The following is an 18,535-nucleotide window of genomic DNA, read 5'->3' as shown; positions in this document are numbered from 1 at the left end:
TGACTTTCAGTTAATTACTTCTGTTATTTTATTCAATTATACTTGTGTTTGATGCAATTTGTGTGTTTGTTAATGTTCATGATTTGATCCAAATCCAAGGACTACTAACCCTATCTTTGGTAGACGAAATAATATAATTGTTCAGTTATTGCTCAACATAGATATATTCTAAGCATGATTATGTACTTAGTTTGGCGTCCTTAAACCTTCATTGGTTATAGGCTCACCTAAAATATTAGGGAGTAATAACATTGAATAGAGTTAGTTACAAAGACATTGACCTAACTAATTTGATCAAATATCTTAAAATTAAAGTAATCAATTAAGTTAGATCCATAGTTTGCAGTTACACAAACAATTCGGATAAGGGAATCTGACATGGCCTAGTTGTCTTTCTCTCTATTTCTTAAGTAAAACAATCAATCATATTGTCAAGTGCAAAACCCCTCATTTAGTTACATAAATCATAATCATCATCGCAATAGTTTAACTTAAATAACACAATCTCTGTGGATACGAACTTTATAAATTGTATGGATGACTATATGTACAATTGGTATTTTGTTCATCAATCACTACTACAATTTTGACATATAATAGCGCCACTTTTATAGCGCTTTTGCACAAACGCTATTATTTGCTACCACTTAGATAATGCTTATGTATAAACGCTAATATTTGGCTACCCTTAGTTAGCGCTTTTATGTGAACGCTAATATTTGGCTACCCTTCCTTAGCGCTTTTATGAAAGCGATAATGTATGATTGTATATCAAATAAAAAAAGTATATGCATAAATTTATTTTTGTTTTCGCCCATAATAAAAAAAAACTATTGTTTTTATGGGTTTATTGTTATTGATTCTCATTTTTAATGTTAATTATTCTTAATGTTACTCTCGTTGTTAATAACATTTTTTACAGGTGAATGACTTCAACTAATGGTAAACATGGTGTGACCCCGCATACGAAAAAATTACAAAGCTGCATGCGAAAAATTCACAATGCTAGAAGCCATGGAGTTAATCTTGAGGTAACTACATGCTTTATTAACAATTTTTGTGATCTATATTTTTGTGGTTCCATATTTTTGTTTAACATGAATTTGAAGTTATTGTTGGACATACTTATGTCCTTGCATTTTATATGGTTCTGTTGGTTGTTGTGTTCAAGTGATATTTTTATGGTTATTTTCCATTGAACTAGGTTCGTTGGAATACTCAAGGTCTATCAGTTGGGGTTAGCTCGTCTTTAAAGAAAACATGGGCTTTTAAATCACGTATGAGCTTTATATATGCATTTTAATGCAAGTGTACACTACACATTACTAGTTTTTATTTCTAATGAATGGATTGGATTACTCATGAATGCAATGAGTTTTGTTAACAATTTGTAATATGTTTTTAGTTATGGCTGCAATTTTCATATTTCTACAAACTTCATATTTGATGCTGAAGGGAACGAAACCTTTTCTGGTAAAATAGGTGTTTTTCCGTTCGTCTTCAAAGAGCCAGCAAAGAGAAATAGTGTAAATAGAGTTGCAGGAACTCTTGAAACAAAATCCATCACTTCAGTCAATAGAGAAGTTTGTAGAAAGTTTTTGATCGAAAAAGTTATTCCTGTCATAAAAGAAAAGTGGCCAAGAGATAAAATAGGCCAACCAATTTTCATTCAACAAGATAACGCAAGATGTCACGTCAATGAGAACGACATTGAATTTCGTCAAGCTTCCTCACAAGATGGGTTCGACATTCGACTGATGTGTCAACCTCCCAATTCCCCTGAACTAAATGTCTTAGACCTTGGGTTCTTTAGTGCCATTCAATCACTGCAACATAAGGAAACACCGAAGACTATTGATGATCTAGTTGCGGCAGTAGAAAAATCATTTGAAATATTTTCACCCGACTTGGGCAATAAGATGTTCATATCAGTACAAACATGTATGGTAGAGATAATGAAGGCAAAAGGTTCGAACAAATTCAGTGTTCCACATATAAAGAAAGATGTTATGCAAAGACAAGGACGGCTACCGGTGTCTATCAAATGTGATTCATCATTAGTGGAAGAAGTGCTTGATCATTTGAATTTGCATTAGTATATTTGATTTGTACTTTTGGGTTTTGATCTCTGTACTTTTTGGTTTTGATCCACAATAATAAAAGATGTTGCAATTTCAATCCATTTTTTAATGAAAAGAGACATGTTGAAATTTTGTAGTAACTGTTGATATTTTGATCCCTTTTTGAATGAAAATGGATGTTTATATGCTGCTGAAGTTTTACATTAAGTATAACTTTGATCCCTTTTTGAATTATAATCACTCAAAAAACTAGAGCATACTCTTAAAATGTAAAAAAATGCACCTTAAAGCTATTCCAAAGAATCCAAAACAGTAGCAACAACTTTGAGTGCATTTGGTGTAGGATCAAGGGATATCACAATAACAGTGGCAACAACTTGAATATATCTTCAAAGAATCCAAAACAGTTTCAAGCTATGTCAGCACAACACATTTTGTGCGCATCCAAAACATTTACAAGTTGATAATAATCCAATTGTAAACATTGCTAATGATGAACTATAGAAAAAAAAATGAATATATGTCTACGTTACATATCATAATGAACATGCACTAGCACTCTTTTATAGCAACACTCTTTTATATTTTGGATTATCTTAAAGCCACGTCCACTGATACGTACATTCAATTTCTATCTCTCTTACTTTAGGTGGTAAGAAAAATCTTTTTATTCATAATTGGTGTCTCTTTTCATTCAAAACTAAGTACAGAAAATGGATACAACTGACATAACATAACCATTAATAAAACCTATCAAGATAAATCCTACAAAAAGTCATCAACAATTGTTTCTTCTCCTTTTCTTCATAGATGTCATTTTCATAATCATCCTCGGGAAATTTGTTTAAATCCAAGTGTGGAAAGGGACAATCTTCAATGTTGTTGGACTGAACTTCATCACCCAGCTCTTCAAATGCAACAACTTCCAAGGAATCCTCAACAATCTCCCCTTCAACACCTTCCATGGAATCTTCAGCAATTTCCATTATATGATCTTCAAAGGAATCATCAGCAACTTCAAGACCTTCAAAGGAATCCTCAACCATCTCCACTTCAACACCTTCCATAGAATCTTCAGCAAGTTCCATTGCAAGCTCTTTGACAGACATTGTAAGTAAAAAAAAAAATTGAACCAAAGAGGTGCATGAATTGGGAGTTACCACTGTTTTTATTGTGGGACATGAATATCATAATTATAAAGGCAGCCTTCAGTGCATGAATGAGAGTTATACTCTTTTGTTTTCCCATGTAAACTTATTGCTCTTTTTTTTATCAAAGGAAAAAAGAATTTATTGCTTTTCAAAAAAATATGTAGAGTAAATAGGGGTAATTTTGTAAAGAAAAAATTAATGCACTTGAAAATATCAAAAGGATCTTATAAAAAGGGACAATTTTTTTTTTCTAAAAGGGTCCTATAATAAGGGACGGAGGTAGTATTTAATTAGCGATATTTTGGTGGATTTAATTTAAAAAATATGAGACATATAAGCGCTTTTAAAGTGGGTTCAATACGATAGCGCTTTTTGTAAAACGCTAAGAAACACCTGTTTAAAAATCCACTTTAATAGCACAAAAAAACAGGCTATATTGACGCTTTTCTAAAAGCGCTATTGAACCACTACTATTTAATAGCGTTTTAAAAGTGCTATTATAGGGTTCTGACCTATAATGGGGGGGCTTTCTTAGTGCTTCAAAAGCGTTATCAAACGCTAAAATGAATGCTATTAAAGGGGGTATTTTGTAGTAGTGAATCATCACAACAAGTTTTATTGTTTTAAGTAATTGTATTTTTTTATATATATATTGTACATAATCTTTGTTTTTAGTATAACCCTAGTTGCTAGTCAGACTGATGAGTGTCGCAGAACCGTCATAAGCGAATTAGGAATATTTTTGATGGAAAAGGTGAAAAGATTTTAAAAAAATGATGAAATGAACTGGAGACAGGGGCGCCGCACTTTTTCTAATCCAAGAAAGATTGATAAGCCGGTACATGCAAGGATCGCCACAAGAAATGTGATTTCTTGATAAAATCAAAGATAGTTCGATCAATCCATAACCACAAGAGAAGAGCTCTCAATACACATATGTGTAAAATTGTATAAAATTCAACTTCCTTCATTTCATTGAGAAACTTACAATATATAGAGCTCTTGCTCTAATGAACTCAAATAAATTAGAATATCACCTATTATTAATTTAGAATCGAAAACTACTAAATAGTATTTATGCATTACAATAATTCTTATACATGCAACCCTAAAAACATATCAATTCAACGGACCAAGATATCAGCTGTCTCTGCTACTGAAATCGTGAATGTGCATACCAAAAAACAGAAGTAATGACTCATTAAAGCATTGTATGAGCCATTTCCTTTTATTCATGCAGCAACGTAAATCCACTTAAATATTGTCAACTCCAAAGGCCAATAGAAATCATTCATCCAATTAATTGTCAATGTAATGACCAAGTAATTCTCCACGTGCTGCTCTCAAGCTATTCAAGTATCTTATCAAGTTCTTCCCTTTTTTTTTAATTATTGAAGGAAAAATCATGGACCAAGGAAATGCAATTCCCATAATTCAAAACCAAACAAATCGTGAGTTAAACTTTGATAAAAGAAACCGTGATTAGTAAAATAAATAAAATATTCATCTTTTGTGTGTATTTTTATTTTTTTATAGATTTCTTTCCACATGCTCAATGAACTCTTGATCTCATCACAAATATATTCTTCTCGCTAACCAGTTCTTTTTAAGATTCTCAATCAGACAGAAACCATAACTGACCATGGTTACAACAACATCTATTATGCCCAACAATGTGAGAAAAATAGATCAAAATTTTATGGACAACCTCATTATCAATAATACAAACATACTCTTGAACCCAATAGAATTTCAAAACTAAAGGATACTTTAAACCAATTTATGTAGTATACTATGCTCCTATTGTATCTCATTTACTCTTTGCAGATGATTGTTTTCTGTTCTTTAGAGCAAATAATTCTCAAGCTTTGAAGATGAAGAATATTTTGAATATTTATGAGAAAGCATCTGGGCAGACTATGAATCTTCAAAAGTCAGAATTTTTTTGTAGTAGAAATGTTTCTAGCACTAATCATAACAATATTGCTGACATACTCGGGGTTCGAACAGTCTTGGGAACGGGGAAGTATCTTGGATTGCCCTCTATGATTGGTAGAAGTAAGAAAGCAACTTTCGGGTTTATTAAAGATAGAATTTGGAAAAAGATTAATTCCTGGAGTAGTAAGTGCCTCTCTAAGGTTGGCCGAGAGGTTTTAATTAAATTGGTGCTTCAATCCATTCCAACCTACTTCATGAGTCTGTTTACTCTACCATCGTCTTTGTGTGATGAAATTGAAAAAATGTTAAATTCTTTTTGGTGGGGTCACTCAGGGTCACAGAACAGGAATTAATTGGCTATCTTGGGACAAACTTTCCATGCACAAAAAAGATAGCGGTATGGGTTTTAAAAGTCTAGGAACTTTTAATACTGCTATGTTGAGGAAGCAAGGTTGGAGAATTATGACTAATCCGGACACGCTCATCTCTAGGATGTATAAAGCCAAGTATTTTCCAAGATGCAATTTTCTTGACTCAACTTTAAGCCATAATCCTAGTTTTGTTTGGCGAAGTATCTGCAATTCCAAATTCATTTTAAGAGCGGGTAGCAGATGGCAAATAGGTGATGGGAGCTCTATACCGGTGTGGAATAATAATTGGTTATTGGATAATATTATTATTACACCGTCAGTCGGTGATGGTTCTCCTTAAGCAGATTTGCGAGTAAAGGACTGCCTGCTACAAGATCTAAAAGCATGGAATGTTCCTTTTCTGCAAGTTAACTTCAGTCCGCAGTTGGTGGAACACATAATACAAACACCTCTCTATCCTTCTGTGACAGAAGATCGTTTAGTTTGGAAGAAGGAAATAGATGGTGAATACTCGGTTAGGAGTGCATATCGTATGTGTTTGCAAGAAATTTTTGATGTATCTCATTTTAAGATTTTCGGTTATTGGGATATAATTTGGAGACTAAAAATGTCGCCGCGAGTTAAAAACTTTATTTGGAGAATTTGTAGGAATTGTATTCCAACTCGAATGCGACTCCGAGACAAATGGGTTAATTGTGATATTGTTTGTTCACTGTGTAACTCGGAAGAAGAGGATACTCTTCACCTCTTTTTTCATTGCCCAAGTAGCTGTTCTGTTTGGAGTATGTGGGAAGGATATTCTTCCATTTATGCTATTTTAAGCCAAGACTATGACAGCAAAACAATTGTTTTTAAAATTCTGCAGGTGTTGGCAGCCGAAGATGCAGCAGCCTTTTGTTGCATTCTTTGGAGCATTTGGAAGCAAAGGAACGATAAGGTGTGGAATAAGGTTACAGATGCAAACACCTTTGTTCTATCTCGCGCGAAAGACAGTTTGCATGAGTGGAAATTGGCTAGTAATCTGCAGCAAACAGATTTTGTGCCTCGGCAGTAACATGGTAATATTTGTTGGACAAAACCAAATGCAGGTAGATACAAATGCAATATTGATGCATCCTTTTCGAAGCACCTGAACAAGGTTGGATTATGTATGTGTATTAGAGATGAACATGGTACTTTTGTCCTTGCCAAAACTGATTGGTTTAGTCCCATATGTGAAGTTCATATTGGAGAAGCTCTTGGGTTGATTTCAGCACTAGAGTGGGTGCATGAGCTCAACTTGGGACCTATTGACTTTGAGATGGATGCGAAGAGAGTGGTGGATAGTTTTTTATCTTCTCGACATGATGTTACCGAATTTGGTATCATTATCCAAAATTATAAAACTCTCTTTAGGCATTATTATGAAAACTCGACTGTAGAGTTTGTACGGAGACAAGCAAATAAGATTGCTCATAAATTAGCTAAGGCGGCCTTATTGTCAACTAGTCTCCAGACTCTATTTAAAATACCAGATTGTATTGAAAATACTTTGATTAATGAAATGTTATAAGTTTGTTTTCTCTCCACATGAAACTATTAGCAATCTTTTTTAATAAGCTAGAAATTTATTTATGAAAAAAGAAAAAGAAAAGGGGGGACAAAAATCTTACCCATTAGAATAAAAAAGACAAGAAAAGTAAAAAAGCACCTCATATTACATTAGGATTCCATTCCAATATTATCAAATATTGTCATTCTTTGACAGTGCATCGCTCTATCGACCAACTATATACAAAAAAGTTTTTCAAAGTTTGAAAAAATGCCAAAATGTCCAGACCAGTCAATTAAATTAGCTACAAATTAAGTTTAAAAAAAAAAATGTAACATTTTTAATACTACAAATTTATATATAAATTTTGCCCCCACAGTCGAAAATTTATGGATCTTTCACCGGATACATGTGGTAATCTAATGACGTTAAACAAGCATCTATTGGTAGACAACCCAGAAACCGCGTCTTTCATCTTGATTTTGCATCCAAGGGACACCCATTCAAAGATTCCAACTTTTCACACTTGTATTCATCTTTCATTTCATCATTTAAGTTAAAAATGTTTGTATGAAGAGTTGCATGTTTCCCCTTTGTGTTTCATTATAAAATGTTATGAAAATATTGAAATATCTTGATTAAGGTTTGACATGTTACCTCTCAAATTAGAATGTACACAAATCTTGGTGCGTTTGTTTTTCATAAAGATTGAAGACATTGCCTTAACTAGTTCATTGAAATTGACACTAGAGAGAATCGAATCTGAGACCTTAAAGATCTAAGTCAACACCACCTGCAACTCAAGTGAGTTTAATAGATACTTTTTTTTTAATTATATTTTTCTTATCATAATCACACACATCAAATGTGGAACTCTTAAAATTTTGTAAATATTGTGAATAGAAGCACTCCACATGATATTTTGAAGTTTTATGTGCATTACAATCAAAATGCATGCATAAACAACAAGTGGAATGGACCAACTCTTGAAAATGTTGAAACTGCACAAAACATATTTATCTGTTTCAATTTGCTAAACGAGCTACCCTGCTCGCCGAGCTAATTGACATAAACCAGAATTTTCATCTGTTGTTATCCACTTTTCTCTTAATTTTAAGAGAACTGATATTTGAATAATTATTTTGTGACAATTTTTATGACAACATTCTCCCTCATACTCATATAATGTTCTCATATTCTCTCTCCATTGCTTTAGTTTTTCTGCCAAGATCTACATTTTTTTGTAAATTTTAATTGTCCCACAAGTTGTCACATAAAATTGTTGTTCAAATAACATTTCTCTAATTTTAAATAATGATTTAGACCATTTCTGGCATGTAATTGTTTGTTGGCACCGAATGAAGTAATTGTGTTTTCAAAAGAATAGAGGAATGGCATGATATATCTTTTTTAAGGGAAATGTCAACTAGTGATGGTGCCCTCGAGGCACTAGTTAAGGACTATAAATGGCAATTGTTATGAAAGTTTATGCAATAAAGTGATTGGAAATAGAAAACTTGGACATTTTAAAATAAAAACAGCTTAATTTAGAATGTTTAAAAAGTATCATCGAGAACACTCGTTAACAAAATCCTTTTTTAACGAATAACAGATGTGATAACCAAAATAACAATTATAATTTACTCCGCACAAGGCTCTGTAAAGGAAATCAAATTATTCTAAGTAACTAATATTCTAAGTATTCATGTCTAGAACTGCATGACTACCCCACACAAGGCTCTGTAAAGGAAATCAAATTCTTGTGATCAAAATATGCAGCATACTACCAATTTGCACCTCAAAAATATAGTAAAATTTGCTCCCACGTCTTCTAAATGAAGCCCCAAGCATATTTGACCAAACATGATTCGGCCACTTTCATAAATCCCGGCATTCCAAGTGCAAACTGCCAAACATTTAGCAGAAAAAGTTATTCAAAGAACAAAAAATTACTACGAACAAGACTAAAAGGTAAAGAATCTGCAAATGCCAAAACCCTGCTGCGATAATGCGATACAAAAATCTACCAATAGTGAGTCAGATCAGTTCAATACATAGACATAATCAAGTTTTACAAATCATAACATAACCTTTTACAATAATTTGAGACAACTCAAGTCGAGCTCGACAGCAACATAAAACAGATTTATTTTTGTCACCCAAATATATTGATAAAACACCAAACCAAACACAAGATGTATCTGGAATTGTGCCAATTATTGTACAAGACCGCTGCACTAGCAGGGTGAAAGTAACTAAAAAATAACAGGCACATAGCAATACACCAGCCCCCAACAAAGAGAATCTCAACATAAATCCAAGATAGAACAAAACATAACATAGCCACAACATAAACTTTGCGCAGCAAATAAACTAGCCATAGTGGCACCATCCCTCGTAATCATTCAAACCGTGGAAAAATCTTCACCAGAACCAGACACAAGGCCATGAAACACAAGCATTCAAGCCAACCAGACCCAATCAAAAAAGCACTATACTCGTACTATCAAAACAAAATCCCCCAGCCGCAATAGCTCACCAAAAACCAACACAGACCGCCGCAAAATGAGGCTCGAAACAAACCTGAACCTGCAACCGAAGCAAACCAAAACCACAGCCAAAACTGAATCGACCACAAAGCATCTGATCAGCATAGGACAAACTGAGTCGCCCAGCCATCCTGCTCAACGGATCCCAGAACCATTCGTAAAACATACATGGATTTGATGCCACTCTTCCTAGAAACCAACGCTAAGACAGCTCCTTAATATTATTCACCACTTCATCAACGGTCGAAAAGAAATTATTAAAAATCTGATCGTTTCTACCCCCTCCATATCCACCACAAGACTACATGCCAAATTAGTTTCAAACTGGCCTTAGTTTTCTTTCCCGCAGCTAGTCGTATAAAAGTAGCAAACGAAATGAAGAGATCAGGTGGAATCATAAGAACTGCTCTCAACCAACAAAAACAGACTAGTTTATCTGTTTTTGCTTTGGCCACCCCTTTCAAAATTATTTTCACACAAGAAAGTATTGCTTCTTACAAAATTGAGTTTAGGCATGCATGCTAGGTCAACTTATAAGGTACATAGACATGATCTCAGTAAAAAAAATACAACAGATACAACTGCCATATCAATGAACTAAAAGCACGCCTTCGCTGCAAGAAAAAAAGTTTTTTTCTTGTTCCATAAATAATATTTTCAAGTAGCCAAATCTGCAACAAAAGCTACGACCATCTAACACAAACGACTTTGAAATGAAATGCATCATATACTTGTATAAACTTTGTACGCAAAATTAGCAAGAATTGGTTAACATCAACATTAATTGAATATAGACAAGGACATTCAAAGCAATAAAAAACATTAAACATTAGTATACATTGAAGTGCAATATTAAGCCATTGATAACAACTGTTCATGGATACCTTCAAAGCATTTGACAAAAGGAGGGAGGGGGGGAATATAAATTTTGATCTTTCTATCAACAGGATAAACCAAGAAATTTCAACAAGATCTACATTCTAAGCATCTCTGTGTATATCAAGAGGGAAAATATTCTTGAAAAATCCTAACAAACACAAATTAAATTAATTTATACTTCTCTTTTAAGGAAAAACAAAATATGCTTCGAAAATATCATAATATGTAAAATAGAATTAGAATAAAATATTGTTGAACCTTCTATAATAGTATAATCACACAATAGCTATAACTAGTGCAAAAAAAGGAAAACTCGTGAACATAAAAAGTGGCTTGTTTCTTCAATATTTGCAAAAGTTGAAAATGTTTTCTCTGATTTTAGGCTTTCTAGAAGATCAATCAATTTCTTAAATACAAAAATCAAAACCAGATTATAACAAGTTGTCCATTGTAAAAGGTGATGTAAATTCATCAAAGGGAACACCAATGACTAAAATAAACAAAGATTTGATAATTGGTAGCAATAATAACAAGATTACACATCACTAAGTTGCAATAAGTGCCACAAAATTCACAAGTTTTTCCTTCAATTTTAGTAGGCAAAAGGTCATCATTTTCTTCAACCTAATAAATCTTGCGGATCTCAACTTTCTGAAAGCTTGAAATCCTATAACAAGCATTGCTAAATGAGAAGCTCCTTTTAGTACATAGGGCCAATCCCAATTAGGCATTACAATGAGAAACTAACAAGATCAAATAAAAAGTGGATACTTGAGGGTATGGAATTACATAGTTCTGCTACAAATTGTGTTAAATATGGTCACAGTGACAGTGACAGTGACATCCATGTAAAAATACAAGGTACATCTAATTTTGGTGGAAGTTATAGGATGAGAGGAAGGCAGGGAAAAAGGAAGCTTGTGAGCTTAAAGTTCGAGAGAAATGAGTACAACTTTCTATAACTTGGAGAGCTTATGGGATACTAACTACATCACTAACAAAAAGAAACGCTAACAAACTTATTATCCTGAAACATATCTTATTGTGCAGACTAAATCCAATCTTGATCATCATTAATTCAGTAAGCCAGAAAAAAAAGAGACAGGAAGAATTTGCACCTTAAGGAGACACAGTTGAATCAAATTTAAGTTGGCATGTGACAGAGCCCCTTGGTATATCGGTTAATCTTTTGAGGGAACGATACTTGTTAGTTAGATCCATTGAAGTATCAAAAAATATAAGCATTGTGTGCAAAACAAGTCCGTTACGCAAGATATATTCAGCAAATGCCAGGTCCTCTTCAAATCCTTGATATCCTTCTATGTGAATATATGTCAGATTGGATTCGAGACATTTAGGAACTATTGTTGACTTTGGCTCCCATGTTCCAAAAGGCGACGGTTCCTCCTCCTACCAACAACAATGGAAACGTGACTCAAAAATATATTTGTGTGTGTAGATACATACATTTGATTGAACTCGAGAACTCAACAAACCTTGCAACTCTGAATTAGGAGAACTTGAAGCATGTGGCATTTCTCAAGCACGCCCAGCAGAAGATTCGAGTTGAAGCAGGGAAGAATGAACTTTAGATGATTTAAATTGCGAAATTCTGGATAATTTAGAATGGGGGTGCAAAGTGGCCACGCCTTGTGCACAAAACAAGGGAGGGCACAATATTAGTACAAAACTACATATATAAATACATATAAACCATAATAATAATATCTCACCTTTGATGTCGAATGACGCAAAAGTAGATGTAAATCATGGTTTCTCTTTCGGAGGAGGCTGAGCATAGGGTCGACAAATTCACTTTCACGCAGGGAAAAGACATCAAGATATGCTTCCTCCATACTCTGCAAGTTGCCAATGATGCCCAATGTGGCTTTTGTGATGCTACCGCTACCACTACCACCGTTCATTACATCGAACCAATCAGAATCTATCTCAAGGCAAGTCCAAGAGAATTTCCTGTCAGTGAATTTCAACCTCTTGGAGGAAGGTGGCACGGGAACTTTGGTCAAGAATCCGGGATCAAAATAAGTATCCAGAGTTTCAAGTACGGGGCAGCCAGAGAGAAATTCAAGTAATGAATCCACAATGTCTGCCTCAAATTCTACAATGTCTATGTCAAGTTCCACGATGCCTGGGTCGATTTTCAACATCTTGAGCGATGGAAAATGAACTGAAGAATGTTGAATCATCACATGGATTGAACCGATAAGACTGTAATATTTTCAAAAGATAGGTTACATAACATTCTATGTATATTACCTTATAATTTGAGATAAATCAATAAAGCAAGCTTCGACGTATCATCTAAAAGACTAAAGATTCTAAAAACAAATTTTGTGTGTTGATAGTAGCATGAAAATGAAGTTACCTGAGGGAAACAAGATTGGTAGAATGAAAGAATGAATTGGGAAGAAGTAAAAGTTGAGCTCCACGGGAGTTATCAATCTCGAGAGAAAGTTCTTGAAGGTGGGGTCCAATAGCAGCACGGAGCCACATATCAACACAGTCTCCAGAAAACTTGAAAACATCAGAGATACTACAACTGAGATGAAACTTTCTAATCTCGCGGGATTTTCGGAGCGAGAGGACGGCGTTGACGAAAAACGCAAATCTTTTGAAAATCTTTCGTAATTCTCTGTTAGGATTTGAGTCGGAGTCGGTGTTGGAGTCGAAGTGGAAGGCGTCGAGATGCTTCCAGAGGTTGTTCCAGCGGCGAGAGACGAGAGGAAGGGTGGCTATGGAGGTTCTTGTGGGGAGGAAGGAGAGGATGTGGCATAAGAGTGGTTCTGGTAGAGTGCTTAATCTGTCGGTGGCTCCGCCGGTGTTTGCTTCTTCTTTCTGTCGTTTAGAGGTTAACTCCGGCGCCATCGCACTTTCGCTCAATTTCCAACTTTTTCTGCTCGATTATTATTCTTCTAAAATCTAGCTCATTTTTCATATGTAAGAGCGAAAATGTCTAAATGGCAATGACTTTGAGTCAAATTAATTTTAATTTTAATTTCTCTCAAAAGAAATTAATCTACCTCATTTTTTCTTCATATTTATTGTATTTTCACTATTTCTCACCGTTAACAATTTTACAATATATACACATAAGATAATAATTTTTAGGTCAAATATATTTAGGGGACATTTAAGTTTAATGTTTTTACCGAATTAGTCTTTTAAGTTTTTTAATTTTTAAATTGGTCTTTAAGTCACACAACGTTTGTAACGTTACCCTTTTTCATCCAACCTTTGTTAAATATTCGGTGGAGCACCTTAATTGAGTCTAATATGTAGTCCTTTTCGTGGTCCAATTCTCAATAAGCACGTCAAACCCAAAAGACTAGTTCATTAAAAGGGAGAGCTTCATGGCTTAAGTATTACATCAAACATTTTTATCTTCTCGATGTTGACTCCTAACAGTCGACTATCAAGATAAGGAAAAAGTTTGACATTTTAAAAGGAATGAGCAAAAATCATACTAATTTAACTATAAAGATGAAAAATTGGAAGCAGAAAAACACATTAAGACAACAAATTGAAACTAAAATTGAGTTGAAAAAGAGGTGAATGAAACTTCGATTCCCAGTATTTTTCTCTTGGATTTTTTGGGTTTGAGTTTTAAAAGGGGGAGAAAATGATGAATGGTGATGTATATAAAGAGGAAGAAGATCATAACAAACTCAAAAAAAAAAAAAATCTTTTTAGCGATTTAACCTTGCCACGTCAGCGTTTGACAACTACATAAGCCTCGTTAGTAACATTGCAAGCGTTGTGTGACTTAAATAACTAATCTCAAACTTAAAAAACTTAAAATTAATCCGATAAAAACGTCAAACTTAAACGACTTTGAAATATATTCGACTTAATTTTTATTATAAATTGTTTATTATGTAACAATCTATAATAAAGTTTTTTTTTTTTGACACTCCTCCTATACTATAATGAAGTTGTTGATGGAAAATTACCAAATTTTGGGATCCATGTTGTCTTCCAAACCGGTAAATTCAACGTATGGTGAAACTTGAAACAGAGACATTGGGAAACAAAGATTTCAATTTCCACACACGTTGCTTGCTACCTCACCTACCCACTATTCAATTGAAACCTAACAAACACGTTATTCATTCATCACTACCCAATTACACTCATATTCTATTTTCATCTTAGTACCATAACATTCACATTTCAACCATTCAATAACATCATGACTCTTACTCAATCCATTGCCATTATCTTTCTCTTGTTTGCTCTATACTGTGGTCTAGACCCATTCAAGCACAGTACCATAGCAAATTTCCCAGAATTTGAGGCCAAAAAGGTTGACATGCCTGATTGGTCTGAGGTTCCTAAAGACAAAGACGAACATAATTTGTTGCAAAAATCAGAGATAAGGTTTTTGAACCAAGTACAAGGACCTGAGAGCATTGTGTTTGACCCTCTTGGTCGTGGTCCTTATACTGGTGTTGCTGATGGTAGAATTTTGTTCTGGAATGGACTTTCTTGGGTTGACTTTGCTTACACTTCGCCCAACAGGTAAGTTACATCACAATTCCCTTCTTAGGACTATAAGCTATAAGCTATCCACTATAAGCTCGAGAATTGGCCTTGCCAAACATAGCTTTTGTATAAGTTAGTTCGATAACGAGAGATGAAATAAAGTCAAACTATTTTCATAAAACCTGTAAGCAGTTTTCGTAGACCTATCCTAGAGAGCTTATGAAGATAAGCTGAAAACAGTCTCTAAACATGTCATGAGTTGTTTTCATATAAGTTCTCTCAAAAGTGTGCTAATGCTAGTATAATAGTATATAAGCTCAAATGAGTTAATCTAAATAGGCCCATGGTCTATATGTTATTTGACGTGTCTATTTAGAAGTTAGAAGTAATGAGATATGCTAATTTAGATTAGTTGCATTGAGGGAAATCCAGTTTAGAATATTGATAAATCCTTAGTTAGAATGTCCATTGAAGAGAACCTACAGTGGCATGTCACGAGCCCATGTCCAAAGTCCAAACTTTGAAAATCATGAATCCTACTGAAATTAGGGATTTTCGAGAAGAGAATAACCACGTAAGTGGTATTTGATGGATATTTTGACATGTCACAGGCTAAGTTGGATAGTTCACGGCTAGCTCAACTCACAGTTAGGACAATTTAATGTAGGTAGTAGATGGATGTGTTTGTTCAGCATTGCTAAGATAAATAACCAAAATGAATCTTTTAAAAATAAATGACAAATTAATTTTAAGTAAAAGATAAAGGGAAAAAAAACATGTTTTAGCTTATTTTTAAGCTTTAGCAAAAGTCTTTTGCAATAGCCTTTGATTAAATGGTAATGAACTTTCTTCTATATTTCTATTTCAAAAACAGGTCACTATGTAATCCCATAGCAAATGCGACACCATTTAGTTATGTGAAGACTGAGCACATATGTGGAAGGCCTTTGGGACTCAGATTCGACAAGAAAACAGGTGAATTGTACATTGCAGATGCATATCTTGGGCTGTTGAAGGTGGGGCCCGAGGGAGGTTTAGCAACATCTCTTGCAACTGAGGCTGAAGGGGTGCCTCTAAGATTCACTAACGATGTCGATGTTGATTCGGAAGGAAATGTTTATTTTACGGAAAGCAGTTCTATTTATCAGAGGAGGTATGGTTCTGTTGTTAAACTTTCAGATGCTGAATTAATTATTTTTTAAATTTCCATCATTTTGTGTGTAAAAAGTATTCAAATAAATTTGAAGTTCCTTGGAAACATGTGAGAACTGCATGAAGGGAATAATCATGATCTTAAGAGGGCACTTACCTGCATATATAAGTTTCGTGGAAGTAATTTTGATGTGCAAAATGTGTTATTAAGGACAATGGTTTAACTGGGATGATTATTGAGTTTTGACTCCTATACGTACTTTCTTTGCATAAGTCAAGCTTTTTATTCGCATTGCATGTACCTTGAAGTTTTTCATTTCATCGTCTGGTTTCTGACATAATTTCTGTACAGGAATTTCATGCAGCTGGTATTTTCCGGGGATGATAGTGGAAAGGTTTTGAAATACAACCCTGCAACAAAGGAAACCACTGTTCTAGTGAGGAATGTTCAATTCCCAAATGGCATTTCCTTAAGCAAAGATTGTTCCTTCTTTGTTTTTTGTGAAGGGTCTATCGGCAGGTCTGTAAACCTTACCTCTTTAGCTAGCCATCTTTTTTTTTATGAGCAAATGTTAGAGTGTTATTAAATTAGTGCGTTTTGCTAGTTTCTTAGGTTTGAAACTTGGACCTCTTAGTTAGTACTATTTCGGTGTTCTAAGCTCACTAATCGAGCTACCTGTTTGAAAATTTTATCTGCTATAGCAGGATTAACATGCTATTTTCTTTTAAAGTGATTTATTTCGATGAAAGAATTAAAAAACTAAAAGAGCGTGTTAACCTATAAACTAAGCTTAATGTTTTCAAGTCATATATTATATTGTCCACGAGGTGTCATAATCAGTTTAGTGGTTAGAGTTTGACCATAGCCCTGAAGTGTCACTTTAATAATTGATACCTTTTCATTTCAATAATTTCTTATTGTGTAGATTACGTAAATATTGGTTAAAAGGAGAAAAGGATGGGACATCGGAGATCTTAGCTATCCTACCTGGAGCTCCCGACAATGTGAGGGTGAATGAAGATGGTGATTTTTGGGTGGCACTTCACTGTAGAAGATCTATGTTTGCATACTATACTGGTTTATATCCAAAGATAAGGAAATCTATACTTAAGCTTCCAATACCAACAAAGAATCAATATCTGTTTCAAATCGGAGGTAAGTTACATGGTGTGATTGTGAAGTATAGTCCTGAAGGTAAATTGCTGCAGATATTGGAGGATAGTGAGGGAAAAGTTGTTAGAGCAGTGAGTGAAGTAGAGGAGAAAGATGGTCAACTTTGGATTGGAAGTGTTCTTATGCCTTTTATTGCAGTTTATAAACTATAATAACTTCTTTTCTACCTTTGATCTTCAGCTCTATGACAAGTTTATTTGTTATTTAGCCTTGTCAGTAATGTACCTAATCAGTGGCATAGAAATCTTCTGATGACCGTTCATTCCATATTGCCTTATTTTGGTTGAAATCAACAAAAATTAAGATTAAATATAATAAGAATGTGTTATGATGTTCACCGAAAATTTATGTATAAATTGATTTCTAAAACAAAGAATTCCATTGAAAAGAGGTTCCTTTTCCTCCAATTGTAAAAACTCAAGTATTCGAGCCTTGTGAAATGGAATACCAATGTTTACTATCAGTATCACAACCCAAATGCTGCAACAACTGAAACCATCCCTCGTGACAGACACTTTGATATAATATTTTTCCAGCCTATGTCCTTCTCGTGCAACCTCCGATTTGATCATTTTACCCCAATTGGATTCTATAATTTGATGTGTATTTGATGTTTTTCGGATTATAAAATCCGAACTGTATTAATTCAATTTTGCTCAGGTTCAACTCAATTTATTAAAATGACATAATTTATGATTGACCCTTAAAAAAAAAATTGGCAACAAAATTTAACAATTCATCAGATTTTATTAATTGAACAAGATTTCTTAATACGTTTACATTAATATTTGATAACTAAAGCTAAATTTTAAGTGCAAGAAGATGGAAGGAGAAGGTTTGTCATCCCTCTCACGCACCCTGCGAAGAATTTGGGAACACAAGATGATGGAGTAGGAGAAGGTGGAAACTAATATGAATAATGTCAAATCTAAACCGATCTAAAATAAAAGTTGATATGGGACAATCCCCCTTTGACCATTCATACTAACCCCACACGATGATACGGTATCTCTTGACCCTATGTACAAAAGACCAACAGTAATATCATGACATCATAACCGTCCCAAAAGAAAAGTAAGAAATAAAATGAAAGAAGGAAGATAAGATGAGTTTTAGAATGAAGAATATGGAAGAAAGAAAATTTACTTATAGATAAAGTTGAACTGTATCTGAGGTTAATCCAACTGAATATATCATTTGATCTTT

At 34.0% G+C, this 18,535-nt stretch overlaps 4 protein-coding genes across 4 annotated transcripts; 3 read left to right on the top strand and 1 right to left on the bottom strand.

The window, feature by feature from the left end:
- Positions 1 to 1,002: 1,002 nt before the first annotated feature.
- LOC112420827 (uncharacterized) lies at positions 1,003 to 2,096 on the top strand. Its single transcript, XM_024780539.1, has 2 exons — positions 1,003 to 1,031; positions 1,406 to 2,096. The coding sequence occupies exons 1-2, from the start codon at positions 1,003 to 1,005 to the stop codon at positions 2,094 to 2,096; spliced, it is 720 nt and encodes a 239-aa protein (XP_024636307.1).
- A 4,052-nt stretch (positions 2,097 to 6,148) lies between these two features.
- LOC112420826 (uncharacterized) lies at positions 6,149 to 6,595 on the top strand. Its single transcript, XM_024780538.1, has one exon. It carries the CDS (start codon positions 6,149 to 6,151, stop codon positions 6,593 to 6,595), a length of 447 nt encoding a protein of 148 aa, XP_024636306.1.
- Positions 6,596 to 8,654: 2,059 nt separating this feature from the next.
- LOC11446934 (FBD-associated F-box protein At4g10400) lies at positions 8,655 to 13,470 on the bottom strand. Its single transcript, XM_039833516.1, has 5 exons — positions 12,887 to 13,470; positions 12,234 to 12,729; positions 11,997 to 12,149; positions 11,619 to 11,910; positions 8,655 to 8,978 (listed from the first exon to the last, which is right to left on the bottom strand). Exons 1-4 carry the CDS (start codon positions 13,384 to 13,386, stop codon positions 11,620 to 11,622), a joined length of 1,440 nt encoding a protein of 479 aa, XP_039689450.1. The 5' UTR covers positions 13,387 to 13,470; the 3' UTR covers positions 8,655 to 8,978; position 11,619.
- Positions 13,471 to 14,484: 1,014 nt separating this feature from the next.
- Positions 14,485 to 17,673, top strand: LOC25492174 (protein STRICTOSIDINE SYNTHASE-LIKE 3). The gene is made up of 4 exons (XM_013600244.3): positions 14,485 to 15,039; positions 15,878 to 16,156; positions 16,508 to 16,675; positions 17,082 to 17,673. Exons 1-4 carry the CDS (start codon positions 14,711 to 14,713, stop codon positions 17,479 to 17,481), a joined length of 1,176 nt encoding a protein of 391 aa, XP_013455698.1. The 5' UTR covers positions 14,485 to 14,710; the 3' UTR covers positions 17,482 to 17,673.
- The last annotated feature ends 862 nt before the right edge of the window (positions 17,674 to 18,535 follow it).

Source organism: Medicago truncatula, chromosome 4 (genome assembly GCF_003473485.1).
Source record: "Medicago truncatula cultivar Jemalong A17 chromosome 4, MtrunA17r5.0-ANR, whole genome shotgun sequence".
NCBI lineage: Eukaryota > Viridiplantae > Streptophyta > Magnoliopsida > Fabales > Fabaceae > Medicago > Medicago truncatula.
The sequence above is the reverse complement of the archived record's forward strand: the minus strand, read 5'-3'. Positions and strand labels throughout refer to the sequence as shown.

Excerpts from the sequence above, each read along its gene's own strand:
- LOC112420827 (XM_024780539.1), top strand. The coding sequence starts at position 1,003 with ATGCTAGAAGCCATGGAGTTAATCTTGAG. Across the intron at positions 1,032-1,405 it reads GCCATGGAGTTAATCTTGAG|TTATGGCTGCAATTTTCATA; the intron begins GTAACTACATGC and ends ATATGTTTTTAG.
- LOC112420826 (XM_024780538.1), top strand. The coding sequence starts at position 6,149 with ATGTCGCCGCGAGTTAAAAACTTTATTTGGAGAATTTGTAGGAATTGT.
- LOC11446934 (XM_039833516.1), bottom strand. The coding sequence starts at position 13,386 with ATGGCGCCGGAGTTAACCTCTAAACGACAGAAAGAAGAAGCAAACACC. Across the intron at positions 12,730-12,886 it reads ACCAATCTTGTTTCCCTCAG|TCTTATCGGTTCAATCCATG; the intron begins GTAACTTCATTT and ends AAAATATTACAG. Across the intron at positions 12,150-12,233 it reads TGCGTCATTCGACATCAAAG|GCGTGGCCACTTTGCACCCC; the intron begins GTGAGATATTAT and ends TTTGTGCACAAG.
- LOC25492174 (XM_013600244.3), top strand. The coding sequence starts at position 14,711 with ATGACTCTTACTCAATCCATTGCCATTATCTTTCTCTTGTTTGCTCTA. Across the intron at positions 15,040-15,877 it reads GCTTACACTTCGCCCAACAG|GTCACTATGTAATCCCATAG; the intron begins GTAAGTTACATC and ends TTTCAAAAACAG. Across the intron at positions 16,676-17,081 it reads TGTGAAGGGTCTATCGGCAG|ATTACGTAAATATTGGTTAA; the intron begins GTCTGTAAACCT and ends CTTATTGTGTAG.